Here is a 22,592-nt window from a genome sequence, read left to right on the forward strand (position 1 = left end):
CACTGTAATGTAAATGTGCCGACCATCACTGATGTTTGAGCCAGTTTGCCCAGCAGGTATATTTATAACTCCCATTCATTTGCATCCAATCACTTAATTGATTAATCAACGACACATTTCAGCTGGACTTATTCATTTAACTTCTAAAGAGAAGATTTATTGATGACTTGGAAGGTCCTGAGAGGCCTGGTCCAAGTTATTTAGCAGAAGATTTTGTGTCCTGTGTCATTGCTGCCACCTTGAGATCCATGGATGTGTCCTTTTGGGTTGTTCCTTGGTCCAGATCAGACACAAAGGTGCCTTTGACTCTGAGACAGTGGACCAGCCTGAAGGGGTCATGTTTACTGTCCCCCCACAGCAAGAAGGTTCTGGTTTCGAACCTGAGATCTGTCTTTGTGGATTCTTCTGCAGGTTGATCGGTGACTCCAGTTTGTCTGTGTGTGATGAACCGGAGACCCGTCCAGGATGCACCCTGCCTCTCAGCTGGGATTATCCCCCCATGACCCTGATATGGAAAATGAATGAATGTTTTATGATGTTTGATTTTACTCTGTGAGGTTCAGTTCATTGCAACCGCTCTATTATAAATAGAGGTGCTAAATAAATACGACTTATATTTTGTATTTAATTATAATAAAACATATTTTACAGTATTTTGATGTTGTGTCCAATACTTCACTCTGAATAGTGTTGTAGAAGTATAAAGTACAGTACACACCTGCATGTGTGTGAGGACAACTGCATGACGTCACAGCGGGGGTGGGTGGGTGTTATGCAAATGAGGTAGACGAAGTCGAGAGGAGGATGTGAGTCATTCTCTCCTCCATCACCATCACCATCACCACCATCCTCTGAGGTGTGTGTGCGCCGCTGGAGCTGCAGACAGACAAGACACACACACACACACACACACACACACACACACACACACAGAGCTCTGGTGGTGGACCGACTGAAACCGACTCCATCTCTTTGTTCGCTCGGAACATGGCGTCAAAATGTCCAAAATGCGACAAGACGGTGTATTTCGGTAAGTGCATGATTTCTGTGTAACCGCCCCTGCGTCGAGATGAGCTGCTGAGCCTGAGACTGTCTAATTATTTAATTCTTCATATATATATTTTGATGCATTACGTTTGTTTAAAGCAGATCAGATTTATTATCCGCCCTGCAGCTGCTGAGTTTGAATCTGAGAGGACGTGAATCCATTGACAAAAAAAGGGGTGGGCTTCATTTTGTAAAATAATGAAATCATTTGATCATTTTATGAATATAATCACATTTAACAACTTTCTAAGAAGCATCCAGGAATATTGGAGAAAACAGATCTTTAATGTGTCGACTTACTTCACGACTATCTTAGAAATTAATTAATTAAATTAGAAATTCTTAATATCAAAGGATGTTTTATGACAGGTGGGGCCTTAATATGAGGATAAATCACTCAAAAAAAAAAGTTATAATCATCCCATTGAGTTCAATTGGTTTTTATATTTCAGTGGGTCACAATTTAGTTAAAAAAATAAAATATATTTCAAATATTTCACATCTGTGCTGCTAAATATTTAGTTTTTGTGGTGCAATATGAATAAAACCTCCAGATCGTGGTATGTAGGCATATGTTTATGGCCATAAAGTAGTCCACAGTGCCCCCAACATAAAATCTGATGTATTATCACATCACCAGATGCTGCTATCTTTCATTTACAGCTGAGAGCTGTAGACAGAAAATGTATTTTTTAAAGGTTTTATCACTGTAAGCTGTTCCCAGCTGACGTTCTGTGAGAGGCAGGGTACACCCCGGACAAGTTCATTACAGAGCACAGACAGGTAGAGACAAACATTCACACCTACGGGCAATTAAGAGTCATTAACCTATCAGCAGCATGTCTTTGGACATGTGGGCGGAAGCCGGATCACCTGCAGAGAACATGCAGACTTTTGCGTAGGCCCCAGTCGGCTGGGGGAGTTGGATCATGATCTCTGAAATACTGAAATAGATAAATAAACTTCACATCATGTTTGCTTTGAGATTTTCCTCTCTTTCTGCTGCACGTTGTCTGTCACTCAACACATCTGTGTCCGTGTATCCGTGCCCTCCAGACGCAACTGTTAATTGTGGTATTTAAATGAGCTTCAGTAGAGCAAGCATACCAAGCAGCCCTGCCCCAGAATGTAAAACTCGAGTGATACAACAAACCACAGACGGGCAGTAGCGGCATGAAATGCCCCACAAGGGACGAAACTGACTTTAATTATCCGACGTCTGGTCTGCCTCGGTTTTTCCAGACAGATGGAGATGAAATGAATTTGAAAAATGTCAAAGACTCTAACTGCTCACAGCTCTGCTCTCAGACTGAGCTATAATTGGTTCACTATCTCTTTGCCTAAACTATGTTATCTGACCGCTTATGACAAATCACCATCTGTAGATTCATGTCCACCTTTAAATTAAGGTGGGATGAGTTTAGTTCTCTGGTTACCGGACACTGTGTTGGTGTTGATAAGATTAAACGTGGGTTTATCTTCTCTGACTGTTATCATGAGAAAACAAATGTGATATCATCTTACGTAGCAGTGAGTTTAGTGAGCATATATCAGTTTTCAGCTTCTTTTCATGTTGGAGCTGCACCACATGGCGGTGTAAATAATTCATCGATTGCACATGCGACGCATGGATAGATTTTCTTTTTGTTCTTTCTCCGGAGAGCAAAAACCCCGCCCTGCAGGTTCAACCAAACATGCTGCTCTTTCAAGTCTGCAGTAAATCTGAAGCTCCCAAAAAGATCGTATCGTATTATCAGAAATATGTTTCCCCTGGCAGCGTGAGCTGTTGTTTCGTAGCTGCAGAGGGAATTTGATGGAATGCATTTTCTAAATGTTGAGCTCAGACATTTCATCTATTTTTGAACTTCAAAGTTGTCTTCAAACTCAAAGGTGAAGGCAGTAAAACACAGGAGCGTGAGTGGAACACAGGTACAATTACATCATTGTCCAGCGCTCAGTGTGTGCCAAGGTGACTTACTGTCACGTATCACAGCGACAGGCTGACGGGGAGTGTCGACAGGAAGTGTCATGGTGTATCAGGGCCTCAGTGTATCTGCTGGGATATTCTGGGAAGAGGACAAACAGATAAATGTCTGTCCCTCTGTCTGTCCTTCTGTCCTTTCTGCAACAGTCTGTGCAAATCAAACTGTTGAGTAGCTGGAACAAAGGCTTCTTCAGGGACTCTGAGGGTTTTCTTTTTACTGAAGGAAGGGTAGACTAACTGATCAGGGGTCAGTATTAATGGCATTCGTTGCACAGATTTGGATCATAATTTAACCATTTGGATGACTTACACATTCTCCAAAAATGCCACATTAAGACACAGAGACCTTGAGGAACATCAAGGATTCATGTTGTGATTTGGTATCAGACATTGCGAGCATTACCCAGAAACCCTCTGGTTTGTGGTCAGTTTCATCAGGCTGTGATTATCATAAGACATCGTCAAGTTTCAAAAAATGGTCTCACCACTACTAATGAAATGTCTTCACACATGAACACAACTAGACTCATTTAATCCACAAGAGTCGGATTTGACCAAAGCTGCGTGTGGTTAGTATAAATTAGGCGTGTTTGTAAAGTGGATACAACCAAGATCAAGACACCTCTTTGAAATCAAAATGTAGCCTTAACTCTGGAGCGTCTTAAAAATGAAACCACTGCAGCCTGCAGACAGTAACGTCTGCCGCAGACATCCGGACTGGACGAGGTCGAATGAGGCAACAACTTCTGAACAGAAGAGTCAGTGTTAGTAGAGTTAGAGCGATGGGGGAACAGCAGCTTTACGTAGTATGACAACAAAATGTGAATCTCTCTGTATCACTCTGCTCTCCTTCCAAACGCAGCGGAAAGAATGTGCTTCAGGTTGATATGAACTCCTGAGTGCCTGACAAGTGTCGTCTGTCACTGTAACGGTCGTCTGCACCAAATGCATTTCTACTTCCCATGACCGCTGGAACATCTGGCATTAAAAACATCTGGAAATATAAAGCCAGTGAATTACATATGTTGTGTTTGTTATTCCTTTATGTTCCTGCAGTTCTGTACAAATCGAAAGGCTCCCCATCTTTCCATGTAGTCCAAAACGCCTGTGGTACAAACGCCAACACTCCCCCGGAGCTCCGAGCTCACAGTCCCGGCAGCCCGGCTAACAAACTGCTACAGTTGGCAGCAGTTTAATTCACTGTCCATCATAAACTCTGTAAGTCACAGAGAGATGGAGCAGCCGGAAGAAGAAAACATTTCCTCCATAAAATATGATCCAGTTTCACCAGAATCACTGAAATATTTCGTGCTGTGTAACGTACTTCTCCCGACCCGGAGCCCAAAGTTACATAGTGTGAGAACAGACGTACGAATGACAGAGACACCGTTCACCTGATCACAGGTCAGTGCGGATCAACATGATTTTAACTCTTGTATGAATTCCTCCTTCCACAGCGGAGAAGGTGTCGTCTCTAGGGAAAGACTGGCACAAGTTCTGTCTGAAGTGTGAGCGCTGCAGCAAGACGTTGAACCCTGGAGGCCATGCTGAGGTATGAGGTTAGACATATTGGTATTATTCCACCATTTCTGTGTCATCCTTAATGTGTAGTGGATCACCAAGCTTTTTATTGTATTGCATGTATAAAGACTGTAAGTGCAGCAGCAGAAAGAGGAGAAAAATAATCACTGATGTGTGTGAAGCTACGTGCAGCCGCAGGTTTTAAATATGCTCGGTGTGAATGTACACTAAAACCAAGAGAACAGAAAACGGGAACCTGACTTCAGGACAGGAAGTCCTGAGGTGTCATTGTGGTCACTGAACAGTTTCTCTATTGACTTTCTAACCACATCCCAATCCTGCAGAACAGTTACGACAATGACCGTACACAAACCACAAAGAGACCACATGTACTTCCTGCTGAGGTTACTTTCTCTGTCACCAAAAGCCAAACATGGTTTTTCTGCCTGAGTTGGAGAATCTGTTCACGCCATCTTTGAGTTTCAGTAACACTTATTGTAGTGCATGACATAAGCTTGATGGTCCTGGAGCATAGGGGTCATAAAACAGGTGTAAATACTAAAAAAGAGATGAATGAAAGCAGCACGAGAGCTCACGGACCTCCATCTGTGTCTACATGGAGCGCAATTAGGCACAACGTTGATTGTAGGGGTGATAAAAACCAACCAAATTTGGCCCCAAACGATTCTGTCCTCAGTTCAGCTGTGCTTTCATTTTATTTTGAGGTCGGAGCTGTTACATTCGGTTCTGTACGTAACAGTGGCAGTGTGTCTCATTGGTGACAGAGTTATCAGATTATGATCATCTCTGTGGCTTTCACAGTCTTTTAATAACCTCCTAATAAGGAAGAAACGTGCTGTGAATCACAGCTGAGCTGATAAGACTGAGCTCAGTTACCAGCGAGCAGAGCTTCACTGCTAAAAGCCACCGGTCAGTCACTGTCAGGCACAGTGATGATTCTTTGCGGTAGATTTAGTTTAAAGATATTTGTTATGTGCGGTTGTGCACTGAACACCTCCAGCCTGAGCGATTTTATCCAGCCTGTGGTGACACCTGGGTTTATTAAAAAAAGATGGACGACTGAAAAATCAGCAATATTTTATGTCTTGAAAAGGGTCAGACATGAAGAGTCCGGCTCAGGACGAGTCTTTGTTTGCTTTAAATGATACATAGTTCACAAAAACAGCGTTATGTGTCATTTTCCAGGGAACAGACAGAGACAATAATAATAAAAGGAATGGACCGATGCTCATATTTGGATCTTTGCTATAAATGTTGTGAACAGAACAATAACAAAGAGCAGACAAGTCTCATGAACTTCTATGTATGAGTCGCGTTTCATTTGTTATTTGGTGTTCTGTGAATCCAAACAGACTAAAAAATGTGTTTAACTAAACTTCTCCACTCTGGACCAGAACAGCAAGAATCTGGACTCTTAACTCTTTTGAGAGACGGATGCCTCTGCTCACTTTCCCTCCCTCTTGTATTTTGCAGCATGATGGGAAACCTTACTGCCACAAGCCCTGCTACGCTGCCCTCTTTGGGCCAAAAGGTGTCATTTCTTTTTTGTTGTTGTTTTTTTTGTGTTTACACTTTAGTATCAGCTCCACATTGGTCGTTTACAACGTTTGCATGTGTTTCAGGCGTGAACATCGGCGGTGCCGGTTCCTATGTGTACGACAATCCTGTCAACGAAGCCCCTGCTGCTGTTTCTATGGAAACAGATGGCAAACCAGAGGAGGAGAAGAAAGCCCCCGCACGGGGACCAGTGAAGGGTGAGAAATATGTATAAATAGAAAAGCTGTCATATGTTGGAAAGAGAAATTTACTGTCTGCCTGAGGTGGCTTTGGTTTAGCTGTATGATTATCTTGCTGAAGTAGAAGAATGAAATATATTAAAGCCGCAGAGGACTGATGCAGATAACGATGTCTGAGGCAAAGTTATTGTGTGGGAGATAAGAATAGGGAGAAGGGGGGAGTGTGTGTCCCTAAAAAGTTGTACAGATGCCATAACAATAATAATTTATTGCCGATCACATTTCTTTGCAGCAAATGTTATTATTTATTCCACTTTATTCTAATTCGATGTGACTTTCTCAGCTGCGAGCTTCTCGTCTTTCTCTGGAGGACCCAACATCTGCCCCAGATGCAACAAGACGGTTTATTTCGGTAAGCTGACTGCTTCATATCTTTCAGTTTGCACACATTGGTGTTGGAATGTGCCTTAAGGTGGCTGGTTGCCATAGTGACTGTCTCCATGACGGTGTGTGTGTGTGTGTGTGTGTGCAGCTGAGAAGGTGTCGTCTCTCGGGAAGAACTGGCACCGGCCCTGTCTGCGCTGTGAGAGATGCAGTAAGACTCTGGCTCCTGGCAGCCATGCAGAGGTGAGAGAGCTCAGCACGGCGTTCATAAAGCTGGATGTTGCTGATGAGTCCACATCAGGAGGGATTAAGAGGATGTCTTTGTCTTTCTGTTGCAGCATGACGGACAGCCATACTGCCACAAACCGTGCTACGCCGTGCTGTTTGGGCCCAAAGGTATGAAGCCAGAAAGTCCCTCAGTGCGGGGGAGCAGCAGGCTCGGCTCACTGTCCTTGAAACAGTGATTGACTCACCATATACCCAAAAATAAAGAGTCTGCCGACGATCATTTTAGATCTACAAATATTTATCAGAGCCAGAGTTCTGTTTGTTGACTCAAGAGAAAGTGTTTCTCAAACGTGTGCGAGCTCCCTCTAGTGGTACATGGAGCAGTTTTTAAAATGTAAAATTGGAATGAAATGAATTAATTTAAAGTAATAAAATACTGCATGTTTAATACTAGTTCATATTGCATGAACTGATGTGTGTTCTGTTCTCTCTGTCAGGCGTTAACACCGGAGGTGTTGGCAGCTACATCTACGATGATCCCGAGGCTGAGGCGCAGCCCTGAACTCTGACGCCGTCTACAGGACGTCTCTTTGATTTGCCTTCACGGCGACAAACGATATGTACTGCACTCACAGGGATGGATATTTAGATGTTTATGTTGTATTTGTATATTGTTTATATATCTATTTTTTGTACTGAAACAAACCTTTAACATGTCCTCCCATGTGAGTTTCAGATTTGCCTTTAGGTTTCTTGGTTCTCTTTGCCAAATAATTATCAGCCTAATTATGTAGTAGATTAAAGCGCCTGTGGTTTTTCACTTCTTATTAAAAGTTTTTCAGACTTTTGTGCACCAGCCCACCAATTTATCGTCAGTGTTACTCGAACAGGTTCGTCCTGGTTCTGAAAATAGGGCTGAAATGTAGACGTAGCTGAGATAGCGTGAACACACAAGCGTGCGTTTTACTGAATGTTTTGAAGTTGAAGGTGAGTTTGAGGTCTGTTGTGAACAAAAAGTGTTTGACTGTGCATCACATTTTCTACAGTAAAACTGTGATACCAAACCTGAGCTCAGTGTCTGTGTATATATATAGTGTATATATATATTTGTTAATAATTAATTTATTTCAAACCAGCATCAATACAGGTTATCATTTTGCAAGTCTCCTAATTTATATAAGGAAGTATATAAGTAAGTTTGTTTTGTTTTTTTCATTAACGAAACAGTAATTCAGAAAATAGTACAAACTGCTAATTACCCAGATACCAAAATTAAATTAAACTGAACTATTTAGTTATTTATTTCTGCAGATAATATAACAAAGCAAAACAAAACATGATAAAATGTACATAAAAAATGTACATGTCAAAGGAATCCATCCAGAAAGAAAATAGTTATATATGCTTACCATAAATTTACAGTTAAATTTATGTTAATTACACAAATTTACAGACAGAAGTTCAAAAAGAAAAAAGAGAAAAAAGAAATCCAAAAAAGAAAAAGTAAAAACATAGTTCTGTACTCTGTAATCTCTTTAATTGCTTGTTTTGTCTGACCAACAATTCAAGACCCAAAACTAATTCAGAGAAATGCAACAGATTCTTTTTTTAAAAAAGAAGCTGGAACTGACCCGTGTTTTATATTTTTTGCTTGATAAATGATTGATGACTGTCAGAGACATTAAAGATATTAAAACTATGCTCACATACAAAGTATTCACAGACTATACATGCAACAATTAATATTCTAAAAGAAAATAGTAAGTAATAGTAAGTAGTTTTAGTAAGGAAGAGCCTAACAAGTCAAAGTAACTTAGACTGGAGACTAATTTAGAGAGAAGGTCCAGTTAATTGTGCAACAAGATTGGGATGGGATTAATAGAAAAAAGCTGTTTTGTTACATTATTGGTTGTTTTATAGACCAACAAGGTGAAAATCAGCTGGTTTAGTTCACAGATGCAAACACACTGGGACACTTCTGACTTGTATTTGCAGTTAAAGCCATGTTTGCCTGTAGGTGTCGCCCACGCTCCACGGATCACAGTGAAGAAGACCTGAGCACAGTTTCAGTTTCACTACGGCATAAATGTGAACACTCAAACATTATAGGAACACAAAGAACTTTTTGTGTTAAAGGTTATACTCTATCAAACAGTAGCAATCATTATGAGACAATTTTATTTTTATTTAAATTTATACTCTTAAACTAAGTATTTTGAGGAATGACCAAAATGTCCTCACTTTCCAAAAGCGTCCCCAGTTCATAATTCAATTGGTCCTCACTAAGATACAACAGCACACACACACACACACACACACACACACACACACACACACCTGAAATCTTACACACCTTTTAAAGGAGGTCAGTGAACACACCAGGCTTTATTGAAATTCTTTTGAAATGTTTTAATTGGTCTCCGCCTCTGAAAAGTGCAGCTGAGTAAAAAGGTAAAACGTCACTGACAGGTAGAAAGTCGGACACGCCCCTTACTGGAAAGAGTACCCGGAAGAGGGGATTTGTCAAGGTAAACAGATTATTACCAGAAGTCAGGAGGGTTTGTCTACAAAATAAGAGTGCAATTAAATTGAATTCTAATATTATTATTTTTCAACCTTTTCCCCCCAGTAAAATAAAAACATAACAATAGTGCATTATAGTGACAGAGACAGTGTTACTACCCACGTTATTATTATGATGATAATGATGATGATGTGTCCTGGAGGGAGTTTAAGCTGTACAAATAAAAACTCAAAAGCATTGCACACCCCGTGATGAAAGACAGTCTTGTGTATGTACAGAAATGTTCATGCACTCCACATTCAGAAATGCATCTCTGTGTAATAATGTAATTTTTTATCTTTTGCACATTCTATTTACATATTTATATTCGTAGTATATTATTTATAGTATGTATATCTCAAATAGTCAAGTATTTATTATGCACATATTATACATATACTATATATCATATCATATTTGTCTATATATACATATATTTACACATGTGTACATATTATATGTTGCAGTTATGTATGTATGCACACATTGCACAGGCTAAATATATGACACATTTCTATGTGTATCTATATAGATATATCATTATTATTATTATACTCTGATTATTATTAAATACTGTAGTATTATTATATACTGTAATATTATTATATACTGTTATTATGATCAAATACTGTAGTATTATTAGTATATACTATTATTATTATTATATACTGTAGTAGTATTATATACTATTATTTTTATTATATACTATTATTTTTATTATATACTGTAGTATTATTATATACTGTTATTATTATTATATACTGTTATTATTATATATTGTAGTATTATTATATACTCTTATTATTAGTATTATTATTATATACTGTAGTGTTATTATATACTGTTATTATTATATCCTGTAGTATTATTATATACTGTTATTATTATTATTATTATATACTGTAGTGTAGTATTATTATATACTGTAGTATTATTATATACTGTAGTATATACAGTATTATATCCTGTCATTATTATTATTATTATTATATCCTGTAGTATTATTATATACTGTTATTATTATTATTATTATATACTGTAGTGTAGTATTATTATATACTGTAGTATTATTATATACTGTAGTATATACAGTATTATATCCTGTCATTATTATTATTATTATTATATCCTGTAGTATTATTATATACTGTTATTATTATTATTATTATATACTGTAGTGTAGTATTATTATATACTGTAGTATTATTATATACTGTAGTATATACAGTATTATATCCTGTCATTATTATTTTTATTATTATATCCTGTAGTATTATTATATACTGTTATTATTATTATTATTATATACTGTAGTGTAGTATTATTATATACTGTAGTATTATTATATACTGTAGTATTATTATAACCTGTTATTATTATTATTATATACTGTTATTATTATTATATACTGTAGTATTATTATAACCTGTTATTATTATTATTATATACTGTAGTATATACAGTATTATATGCTGTTATTAACAACACTACCATCATTTCTGTCCATAACTCTAACAATGCGTCTCTTTGTAATAGGGCAGTTTTATTTTGAAACGCTTCACCGGAAGTCACGTGTTTAGCATAATGCTACTTCTGCTTTGCCTCCGTTGCTTCGTCGCCATCTCTCAGTGAAAACGCGTCCGTCGACTTTTTAGCAGCAGAAATAATCAACAAGTCACCGATTAACGGGAGAAACTTTCTGATCGACGTTGAAACGTTACCGTCGTTCAGGAAGTCGCTCCGCGTGCGAGCAGCTCGGATTTATCCGCCCGCGAAGAAGAAGTTAGCTTCGCCAGGCTAGCTGTTAGCCTGTGACGTCGTCGGTTGGAGCAACTTTTTTATGTTTCCGGCAACTCGGAGCAATGTTGGACGGATCTGCGGCTCACGGCGATGAGGCCAACATCGGCAACGTCGAAAACAACAACCCGATATCGTTGATTTCCGGCGGCGATGGGTTGAGCAACGCGGGCAACAAAGCGAGGCAGCTGAGGAGAGGGGGGAGGAAGCTGCGGTCCGCGGCCCCGCTGCATCAACACAAAGCCCCGAGAAACGGGCCCAACGTCCGGCTGTCCGATCACAACAACAACAACACCCAGACCGGACACACGCAGCCCGGTACCGAGCTGCCCGCCGGTACACAGACGGTACTGAGCCTGCATCAGCTGAAGCAGGGAGCCAAGAAAGAGGTGACACAATGTTTACCTGCATTATAATGTGATCATGCTTTTATTTTGAAGCTTTAACACTTTAATTTCATCAACAAAAATCATTAAAACATTAGTTTGTTATTTAAATATTCTGTTGACTCTAAAATATGTTGGCAGACGTGTTAATATTTGTTTTTAATGGTAGTGCATTGAATATTTGTTTGTTTTGGACTTTTAATGTGACAAAATGAGACATTTAAAGACCTCAGTCTGGTCGTTTTCCATTATTTTCTATAATCTATAGTTTATTCTGTGAACCCAGAAAACAGCCAGCTGCAGCCCTGTTCACTCAGCTGTTAGTTTGAGTCTATAAAACTTTGAATTTATTGCCAAAAACCATTAAAACATTAGTTATTTTAATAGTCTGACTCTTAAAATATGTTGGCAGACGTGTTAATATTTTTTTTAATGGTAGTTCATTGAATATTTGTAAGTTTTGGACTTATAAGACATTTAAAGACCTATTTTTAATCTATAAATCTGTTCTAATCCTGTCTTACACAACATTAGTTTGTTATTTAAACATTCTGTTGACTCTAAATAATGTTGGCAGACGTGTTAATATTTGTTTTTTATGGTAGTGCATTGAATATTTGTTTGTTTTGGACTTTTAATGTGACAAAATGAGACATTTAAAGACCTCACCTTGGTCGTTTCCCACTATTTTCTATCTTTTCTGACATGTTAACATAATCTCAGACTTTATAAAGTCTTCTTGTAGCCAGTCAAACAGGTACAGTGTTGACACATTCTTGCATTAAAGTGTATTTACCCGTGATGACGTCGCAGTCACTGTTCCCTGTTATGAAGAAGTGAAAGCAGACGTTGTGCTTCCTCTTCCCGCTCACAGCTTTCGCTTTGTCTGCAGAGGAAGTTGGTATGAGGAAGAGGATGCAATGCAGTTTTAGGAGTGAAAGCAAAATTTACTGTAATTATATTTTATATATAAACACTTACACAGCAGAATGCAGCATATATATTTTTAAATACACCCTAATGTGGTAGACTTCAATAGTTTAAATAACATTAATGTCAAAGAATAATACTAATACAGTAGAATTTAATAGTTTTACTTAATGTCCCTAAAATAACAGTAATACAGTCGAATATTTCTTTTTGAACACACGTAATAATAAATTACATAATTCTGTATTTTTAATACTAATAAATCAGGATTCAGTCATTTAGATTTGCAAATGTTCACAGTATGATAAATGTTATTTATATACATTATTATAACAACGGCAATACAGTAAAATACAGTGTTTGTGTTTGTTTTTTTAAATATATTCAAATACAGAGGAATGTAATACGTTTAAAAAGAAATAACATTAATGTATTAAAGTGTAATTTTTCCAAAACAGCACTAATAATGAATTCAGTGCTGTAGATTGTATTTAACACATCACATTACACACACTGCTTCTGTATGTAGATCATTCTGTTTCTAAAACTTTGTTTGTGTCTCAGCTGCTGAAATCCAAAGGTGGCAGACTGGAGCGAGGGAGCATGCAGCCGGGCGGCCAACCTGCCCGCAACCTTCCCAGACACGACCAGATCACCCAGAACGTGATCACACGGAGCCACAAGCCCAAGCAGATCCAAACCCTCGGCACTTCTCACCCCACGAGGAAGAAAGACAACAGCAGCCCCAACAAGCCCCCTCCTCTCCACCAGCCTCCACTCCGAGAGCAGAAAAAGCCGCTCCACGCCTCCAACAACGTGAAGATCGCCGTGAACACGCCGCCCTCTGAAGCGTCCCTCGAATACCTCAAAGACGGCGACAAGGTGTACGCTGGAGCGAAGTTCAGTGAGCCCCCATCGCCCAGTGTCTTACCCAAACCACCCAGTCACTGGGTCGGAGAAAACGAGCCTCAACAGAGCGACCAAAGCCGAGAGCAAATGACTGTTCACCTAAAGTCGCTGCTGAAGGTTCCGGATAAATCATGACCACACTTTGACACGTCTAATTCATGCTGAACGCCAACAATTGGAAAATTACTATTAGATCCACCCGAATTTGGCCTTTGAGACACTGCAATACAATGTGAGAAGTTTTTATTCGCTGTAGTACAATTCCCCGTGATTCAACACGCCGCCTGCATCTGTGAACATTTGGGAGCCGCGTTGTAGCCGGAGGTCCGTCTGATGTGCAGCATACCTGCCTTCTTGTTGGCAGTGGAAAGAGAAGATAATAATAGTTGTGATTGAGTTCACAGAACGGACTGTGAACGTAAGAAAAGGTTTTATCCGGACGGTCGAGGTCGTCTCCAGCAGCAGCGCGCTCGGCGTCTCACGTTCATCACGTGACGTAAAGCGGCGACGGGCACTTTGTGTGAACACTTTCGAAAAGGCAGCGTCGTGTCGATGGACTTTTTAAAGTGCTCGTGTAAATGTACATATTATATTATGAACATATAACATATATTTGTGTATATTTTTCCTTGTTGTTTTAACTGAGATTCTAGTTTTGTTACTGAGTTTTTTTCCAAAAAAAGAAAAGTTCAAAAAAAAAAAAAAAAAAAAGTCTCCTGCGAACTGAGGCACTTTGTTCCAGCTCAGTCAGTTTGAGGCACAGTGGACGAAAGAAAGACTTTTCTTACTGATCTGCACTGAAACTTCAAAAACGAGAATGGCGGGATGTTCCAAAGCTTGACCGGCCACTATGATGACTTCACCAGCCGGCGTTAGAGCACACGAGAGGATTTCCAGATATCCCGGCTGGTTAACTTCCAAAAAAATGGCTCGGGATAGCGGACAGATCCAAAAGCCACGGCCAGCAGGAATCAGCTGGTCAGCTGAAGTTCTTTCCCTGAAAACGGGTCCAGCCGGTGGGAAAAGTCAAAATCAGGGACTGTGAGGCTGCTGAAGCCTCGGAGAACTGAAGAGAAGACGACAGGGTGAAGTCTCACGAGCAGCTGCTGCACAAAGCCAGTATCCAGCATCCAGACTGAGCTCTTTGTCTTTCCTGTCTGTCCACACCGAGCCGCCGCCGCCGCCACCGCTCCAAACACTGCAAACGTTTTCAGAAGTGGGTAAATCTCAAAACGTGGGCTCGGCATCACACCTGGAGGATGTATGGCAGACAAAAAGTCACTTTGCCAGAAGATGTCACGATTAGTTGACTGCCAGAAAAAATATCTGCAACTATTTTGACGATTGTTTGAGTCTCTATGTTTGGATTTAGACATTTGAAGATGTCGTTTATCATAAGAGGCTTTTTAAACAATTTTCAAAACGATTAATCTAATCTGGCTAATGAATCCATCGTTTATCGAAGCTTTACTTAATAGAAGCAGATAAAATACGCTAGGTGAGCGCAGCGCATTAAAGGATGGTGGCTGTTTGTTTCAGCATGGACAGACGTCTTTACCAGAATGACATGAAAACGTTGCTGTAGACGCACATTGTTTTTATACGTTAACTGCGTTTTAAACTGGCTCCACGTGGACGGAGTCTCACTTTGTTTGTTTTTCGTTTCACGTACCTCTTCAACACTCCAGGATATTTAAAGCACATCAGTTTATACCAAGAGTTCAGTATGTGTTGAATTGGGCACAGATGACCTGTGTGCCACATGTTTCTCTTATTTTATTTGAATGTTTTCTGTGGATGCAGGCAGCTGCTGGATCTCGTTTCTTTGACTTCTGTGACGTCACACGAATGGAAAATTGTATTACTGTAGCGAAAACTGCCCGTTTTATTGCAGTGTTTTTGAAATGATTTCATTCCAGTCACGAGAATATGCTTCACAACACATGTCACAATTTGGGAAAAAAATGTGTTTATTTTATGAAGCCTTTCATATCTAAATTAAAAAACAATATTAAAACACACGGTGGCCCTGTGTCAGTTTTTCTCTTGTTACAGACAAAAATAAATCCTTTTGTTATGAAATATATTTCCTCCAGATTTTATTATTATTTATTTATTGATTGATTTAAAAGAATACGCTTAATGCTGATTAAAGAATAAAAACTAGAATATAAGAACCAAGGGAATATGTATCAAAGATTTAGGTTTTCATAAGAACAGTGCAGACAAATTAAACCTGGACTGATGGCAGCACTGCATGAGAAGTTACAGGATCAAGTGATAACCATAGACCGTATGAAACATGGACGCAGTCTCCATCACGTCACCCACAGGTAGTAGTCCTGCCTCCTGGTTCATCCAAAAATAGGCAAAGCAGGGAATCGTTGGTGGAGCTGAATGAAGCTCAAACAAGTCACCTGTAACGACACGCACCTGTCAATTAAAGCGTCCACGCTCTTAATCCTGCATAACTTTAACGATTAATATAATCTGAACCCCTCCTGGAGCTGCCACCTTACCGTGGTGGAGGGGTTTGTGTGTTCCAATGATCCCAGGAGCTATGTTGTCGGGGGCTTCATGTCCCTGGTAGGGTCACCCATGGCAATCAGGTCCTAGGTGAGGGATCAGACAAAGCGCAGCTCAAACCCCCCTGATGAATATGAATATCAATGGAGCCGGGTCTCCCTTGCCCGGACGTGGGTCACCAAGGTCCCTCCCTGGAGCCAGGCCTGGGGAAGGGGCTCGTTTGCGAGCGCCTGGTGACCGGGCCTTCACCCATGGGGCCCGGCCGGGCACAGCCCGAAATGCTGACATGGGCCCTCCTTCCCGCTGAGTTGGGCAGCAGTCAGAGGCAGGGACCCTGGCGGTCCGACCCCCCGCTGCCGAAGCTGGCTCTGGGGACGTGGAACATCACCTCTCTAGCGGGGAAGGAGCCTGAGCTGGTGCGCAAGGTCGAGAGGTTCCGGGCTCGCTTCGACGCACAGTGTGGGCTCCGGAACCAGTTTCCTTGAGAGGGGTTGGACGCTGTACCACTCTGGAGTTCCCCCCGGCGAGAGGTGCAGAGCGGGGGTGGGAATGCTTTTTTCTCGGCAGCTCGGTGCATGTACGTTGGGGTTCACCCCAGTGGACGAGAGGGTAGCCTCCCTTCGCCTTCGGGTGGGGGGGACGGGTCCTGACTGTCGTCTGTGTCCATGCACCGAACGGCATTTCAGGGTACCCACCCTTTTTGGAGTCTTTGGAGGGGGTGCTGGAGAGCGCTCCCTCTGGGGACTCCCTCGTCCTCCTGGGGGACTTCAATGCTCACGTGGGCAGCAATAGTGAGACCTGAGAGGAACGGCCCCCCTGATCTGAACCCGATCCAGGAGAGCTTGTTCCGTGCCTCCATTGTCGAGGCAGCTGACCGGACCTGTGGCCGTAAGGTGGTTGGCGCTTGTCGCGGCGACAGCCCCTGAACCTGCTGGTGGACACCAGCGGTGAGGGATGCCGTCAAGCTGAAGAAGGAGTCCTACAGAACCTTTTTGGCCTGTGGGACTGAAGCAGCTGATGGGTATCGACGTGCCAAGCAGAGTGTTGCCTCAGTGGTTGCAGAGGAAAAAACTTGGGCGTTGGAGTAGTTCGTTGAGGCCATGGAGAACGACCTTCGAACGGCTTTGAGGAGGTTCTGGACCACCATCCGACGGCTCAGGCGGGGGAAGCAGTGCACTGTCAACACTGTGTTCAGTGGGGGCGGGGTGGGACATTTTAGGTCGGTGGGGGGAATACCTCGAAGACCTCCTCAATCCCACCAGCACGTCTTCCACTGAGGAGGCAGAGTCTGGGGACCCCGTGGCGGTCTCGCCTATCTCTGGGGCTGAGATCGCTGAGGTAGTCAAAAAGCTCCTCTGTGGCAAGGCCCTGGGGGTGGATGAGGTCCGCCCTGAGTTCTTGATTGATACGTCTCTGCAACATCATGTGGACATCGGGGGCAGTGCCCCTGGATTGGCAGACCGGGGTGGTGGTTCCCCTCTTCAAAAAGGGGGACCGGAGGGTGTGCTCCAACTATAGGGGGATCACACTCCTCAGCCTCCCCGGGAAGGTCTTTTCGGGGGTCCTGGAGAGGAGGGTCTGCAAGATTGACGAACCTCGGATTCAGCAGGAGCAGTGCGGTTTTCTTCCTGGTCGTGGAACTGTGGGCCAGCTCTATACACTTAGTGCGGTCCTGTAGGGTGCATGGGAGTTCGCCCAACCAGTCTATATGTACTTTGTGGACTTGGAGAAGGCGTTCGACTGTGTCCCTTGCAGAGTCCTGTGGGGGGTGCTCCGGAAGTATGGGGTAATACGGTAATACTAATACGGGCCATCGCTACAGCTGTAAACTGTTTCTTTTATTTTGTCTTTTCTTGTGCTCGCATCTGTTACTAACAGATCGGTTTTGCTCCACCTTGAGATTTTTACCTGCCACGTCCAGCCTAGTCTCAGCATTCTGTCTCCACTTCTTAGATTTTGCCTCTGCAAGCCCAACACTCCCCACCCCCCACCCCTGAATTTATTATTATTATCATTATTTATATTACATTTCCAGATTTCGATTTTTGTTTTTCAACATGTCATACGTCATGTTTCATTTTATTCATAGCCTCTTTTCCAACTCCTCATGTGACATCTCACAACTTCTTTCAACACAAGACGCCACAGCACTACATGTACCTCTATATGTAATCTTATATTTTTAAAGTAAAGAGCAAAGTTAAAATAGGGACTAATGAAATGTCTGTTTGCATGTCTGCATCTTCATGTGGTTATTTCAAGTGTTAACCGCTCAGAGCTCTGCTGCTCTTGTTAACCACATTCTAAAAAAACATTTCCCGTTCAGTTGTCTGAAAAAGGACTGCAAAGATGGAAGAGGCTGCTGCAGCATCAACATGTTGCACCATGGACATCAAGAGTCAAAGTGTGCTGGACGAGGAGTTTGACTCTTCACCTGTCTGTTCATGTGTGCTGTCAAACATCACCATGAATCCTGTCTGTTTCTAATAAACACTATCTGAAGAAAACAAGCTGCGTTCATGCAAACATTTATCTGAACTAACAATCACACAACTTCCCCTTTTTTTTCTCGTCAAAAGAAACATGTGATTGACACGTACACACCATGTGACTGTACACAGTGTGAACTTGAGTCTCCACATAGTTTGCTTGTTGCAGCGTTAGATTGGCTCCATGAATGCAGAAACAGATTCTTTTCCTGAGAGAAAACTACATTTCAAAAATGTTTTGTTGAGTTTTTGGCTGTTTGTACGTCTACAAGAAATTCAGAGAGACGAAAATCTAAAACAGACTAAGAGTCGCTGTGAGGAAGTGACATCACAGTAACCACAGGAAGTAGACGCAGCAGCTCTCTACTAAAGCACGACTTTAGACAGTCCAGAGACAGAAGAAGAAGAGAGACAGAGAGTCACCATGGTCGACTTCAAATGGATTCTTATAGCGCTGCTTCAGTTTACAGGTAAGAATACATATATCACATATATTAAAAATAACTTGATCAATATTATTAAAGATATTTGATGAGCTCAGTTTGATTGAACTAAGACAACAAACTCTGCTGTTTGTTTCTAACATGCTGAGTTCAGTGAACTCCTGGAAACAAGGATGAAGAAATGATCGTCACACTAACTATGAACATAACAGACATTTTCTCATTTGACTTTATCTTTCATCATTTTCTCTCGTCTTCTTAACAGCAGCAGCTGAAGGACTTCCCCCCTCCTTCACTGTCAGAGCTGGACAGGAAGTCACTTTGCCTTGTGAAAATGTGACAGACGATCAGCAAAACTGTGACAGTACAACATGGGTGTTCATGCAACCAAGAAAAACAGAAGCAGTACAGCTGATTAGACTTGGACAAATTGCTGAACATGGCAAATCTAAATCAGACAGACTGAGTGTTAGACAGAAATGTTCTCTGGTTATAAGGAATGTCACACATGAAGATGCTGGACGTTACTACTGTCAACAATGGAAATCAGGACAAAGACCAGGTTATCTCTATGTGGTTTATCTGTCTGTTGTTACCAGTGAGTATTTCCATCATCATGTTTTCAGCTCAAACTGTGAAACATCACAATAATTATGATTATAGTGATGAAGTGAATTTTACTCTTGTTGTCTTTCTCTCACAATATCTCCATCTTCACCAGTGACTGAACACGAGATCATTGATCAGGTGGAGTGGTCCTGTTCTGTGTCATCATATGGATGGTGTTATTACACAGTGAAGTGGCTGTATGTCGGTAACAATGTGGATGAAGATAACAATGATCTGCAGACATCACAGTCTCCCTGCTCTGCCTCTGTGACCTTTCAGTCTTCTCATTTCATTCACACATCAAACTCTGACTTATTGAAGTGTGAAGTGACTGATGGTGACAAAGTGCAGCTGTTTCCCTTCAGACTTCAGCCCTCAGGTGAGAAACCAGGTGAGAATATGTTGAGCTGTTTAAAGTCACTTCAGACTGACGTGAATAATTACCTGAAATATTTGTTGATTTTATGGATTTGAAGTTTGAATATTACATCACAACACAAGTTTGTACTGATACAACATATCTCACTTCTCTTTTACTCTCCTCTTTCAAACTGCTGAATATTTTGATGTTGTCGTTCTCTTTCCAGGTTTGTGGAGGTTCATCATCATGCCTGTGGGTTTAGCAGCTCTCATAATAATCATGGTGGCAGTCAGCGTGTGGACAAGAACTAAAGGTGAGAACTTTCACTGATGAAACTCAGAAACAAGAAGTTTGGATGAATCTGGATTTTTACTGTGGAAACTAAAGTGGAATCTTTCTCTTGTCTTTTCAGGGAGAAAAACACAGACGGATGAAAACATGGTGAGTTTTTATAGTAAAGAAACAAAACAAAGAAACGGTCAAATCACTGTAAAATGAAAGTCAAATATCATCATTCAAATAAATGTCAAAACTATACATTCACTGAGATTTCAGTTTGCAGTTTGCAGAGAATCATCGTTATTTTACTGAATTATTACGATCAAACACCTTCAATAAAGTGATGATACTAATAGTTCTGCGGAGAAACACCGTTATTTTACAGATGTTCACTGAATCATGATGGAGCGAGCACTCAGTGCACTTTTACAACACTTGTCACATTCAGCCATACGTTCAGAGCACAATCACATTCACACACCGGGTTCAACATCTTGCTCGAGGACACTTCAGCTGGTCCTCTGATTACGAGACAATCCTGAGCTACAGCCGCCCTGCAGATCAGAGAAGTGGGATTGGGATTGGACAGTTGTCAGTTTGAGTGTTTCAGAGTGCGGCTTTGATCGTGTCCTGTTGTTTTTCACAGGTGGCTGATGATGAAGATGATGGTGCAGTGAACTATGAGAACGTCACATCTTCTGTTTGAGTTGGAGCAACACTTCTGCCTCCGTCAGACTCCACCCATCAACAACTTGTACATCAGCTCAGCATGTTTTCCATGAGTAGATGAAGATTTGAAGTCACAAAAACATCCTAAGATCATTTTGAGAGACTTATTGAGTGTGCCTGAAAGCACACTATATGTTATCCACCGCGCTTCTTCTTTTGCTTATTATTCCTACGCCGTTTTTTTGTCACGCTACTCCTCCCAGAGTTTTTGTCGCACATACACAAAACGGGTATCAAAACGTGCAGCTCGGCCAGGATCGGTGTGCTATGACTTTTCTAAGAGTTTCGGCAAACGGTTTTGCCAAAAATCGCCAAAAACCACGCCAAAAAATGAATGGGTGTGCATTGCGAAAATTTCCGAGAGCTAGAGTGAGTGATGTCATCGCTACAGTGGAGAGGGAGAGAAAAATTAGTCGAAAAGGTAAATTTGTAAACTGCGATTGTGGCCGCAAATGTCAAGCTACAGAAATCATTTATACGTAGAAACGTAGGAAAATTTGTCGTCTCACTCACATTCGCCTGCGAAAACTGTGAGATATATAGTTTTGGCGGGAGACGCAAAGATGCGGCAACAACACTGATCGACAGCCTCATAGACTGCCATGTTAAAAAGGCAGGAAATTTTCTGGAGGAAAGCAGAAGTAACGTTTCTCTGAATTGATGTAAACGGCACATTTCTTCACTTTATTGACCAAAACAAATATGTAAACATTCAGGAAGGGCTCAGCATGCTCAAAGTTAAGCCGGTTCAATGATTGGACATACGGTTTGGCCAGAGATCCTTCCTCTTCGAGGGATGGTCTCAGCATTTTCTCTCTCTCTCTGTCAGCATTCCCAACTGACATTCTAACAGGTGCAGTAACTGCTCTGCTGATTAGGTCCTGGTTGCTTGGCAACCCTTAAGCCTGCCTGAAGGAGGAGAGGGGGGAGGGGCCAGCAGGCAAAAGCCGACCTGCGGCCATTTTAGCAGTTATTGGCACTTAATTTGAACTTGTCTAAAATGACAGACAGAGACAGCAGAGTAAAGACAAGCTATTTGCTAACATTAGCGACCAATGCTAAAATTATTGCTGAATAACATTAGCCACTAGGAATTAGGTGGTGATGCCGCTGGACAAGGCGGCCAATCACAGCGAAGTGATGCTGACATGAAGGCTGCTCTCCGTGGTGCTGAAGGCGCTCAAGCTTTCAGCACCATGGAGAGCAGCCTTCATGTCAGCATCAGTTGGGTGGCTCGTCCCCAAAAGCATGACACACTGTTGTGTCTCGTCAGTTGTGTTCATTTCAGTCATGTCCATGTTTAGTGTTTCATGTTTAGTCCTGTATGTCATGAACACCGTGCCTTCAGCACTTCCTGTCTTATTTTGTACTCACCTTTTCCCTCCCATTTCACACCCTGACTTCCTCCCTTTGAGTGATTTTCCCGCCTTTGTAATTGTTTGCCCCGCCCCTGATTGGTTCCACCTGTTGTCACTCACGTCATGTATAAATAGTCCTCGTCTCCCTTTGTCTTTGCCACTTCGTCTTGTTCAGTTTGTAGCAGAGTATTGTTTTTTTTTTTTTTCATGTTTTGATGGAAGTTTGTGTCATTTTTGGATTTCCCTTAAGAGCCTTTTTGTTTGCACTTATTCTTCTCCTTGAGAGCGCCTT

General features: G+C 41.4%; 3 protein-coding genes across 5 annotated transcripts; all 3 read left to right on the top strand.

Annotated features, from left to right (window-relative positions):
- Positions 1-779: 779 nt before the first annotated feature.
- Positions 780-7,990, top strand: crip2l (cysteine-rich protein 2-like). Its single transcript, XM_010755861.3, has 8 exons — positions 780-1,030; positions 4,489-4,583; positions 6,047-6,104; positions 6,196-6,327; positions 6,653-6,721; positions 6,842-6,936; positions 7,032-7,089; positions 7,419-7,990. The coding sequence occupies exons 1-8, from the start codon at positions 988-990 to the stop codon at positions 7,481-7,483; spliced, it is 615 nt and encodes a 204-aa protein (XP_010754163.2). The 5' UTR covers positions 780-987; the 3' UTR covers positions 7,484-7,990.
- A 3,047-nt stretch (positions 7,991-11,037) lies between these two features.
- Positions 11,038-15,527, top strand: LOC104939336 (proline-rich nuclear receptor coactivator 1). The gene is made up of 2 exons (XM_010755862.3): positions 11,038-11,670; positions 13,162-15,527. The coding sequence occupies exons 1-2, from the start codon at positions 11,347-11,349 to the stop codon at positions 13,639-13,641; spliced, it is 804 nt and encodes a 267-aa protein (XP_010754164.2). The 5' UTR covers positions 11,038-11,346; the 3' UTR covers positions 13,642-15,527.
- A 1,968-nt stretch (positions 15,528-17,495) lies between these two features.
- Positions 17,496-21,193, top strand: LOC104939813 (uncharacterized). 3 transcript variants are annotated; one of them, XM_027284530.1, is made up of 6 exons: positions 17,496-18,991; positions 19,230-19,562; positions 19,686-19,964; positions 20,161-20,247; positions 20,347-20,375; positions 20,860-21,193. In XM_027284530.1, the coding sequence occupies exons 1-6, from the start codon at positions 18,946-18,948 to the stop codon at positions 20,917-20,919; spliced, it is 834 nt and encodes a 277-aa protein (XP_027140331.1). In that variant the 5' UTR covers positions 17,496-18,945; the 3' UTR covers positions 20,920-21,193. The 3 variants fall into 3 exon arrangements, with proteins under 3 accessions (XP_027140331.1, XP_027140333.1, XP_027140332.1); XM_027284532.1 differs by having other exon boundaries at positions 19,686-19,952; positions 20,860-20,969; XM_027284531.1 differs by having other exon boundaries at positions 19,233-19,562; positions 20,860-20,969.
- Positions 21,194-22,592: the final 1,399 nt, after the last annotated feature.

This window comes from Larimichthys crocea, chromosome XI, assembly GCF_000972845.2.
Source record: "Larimichthys crocea isolate SSNF chromosome XI, L_crocea_2.0, whole genome shotgun sequence".
Taxonomy (NCBI): domain Eukaryota; kingdom Metazoa; phylum Chordata; class Actinopteri; family Sciaenidae; genus Larimichthys; species Larimichthys crocea.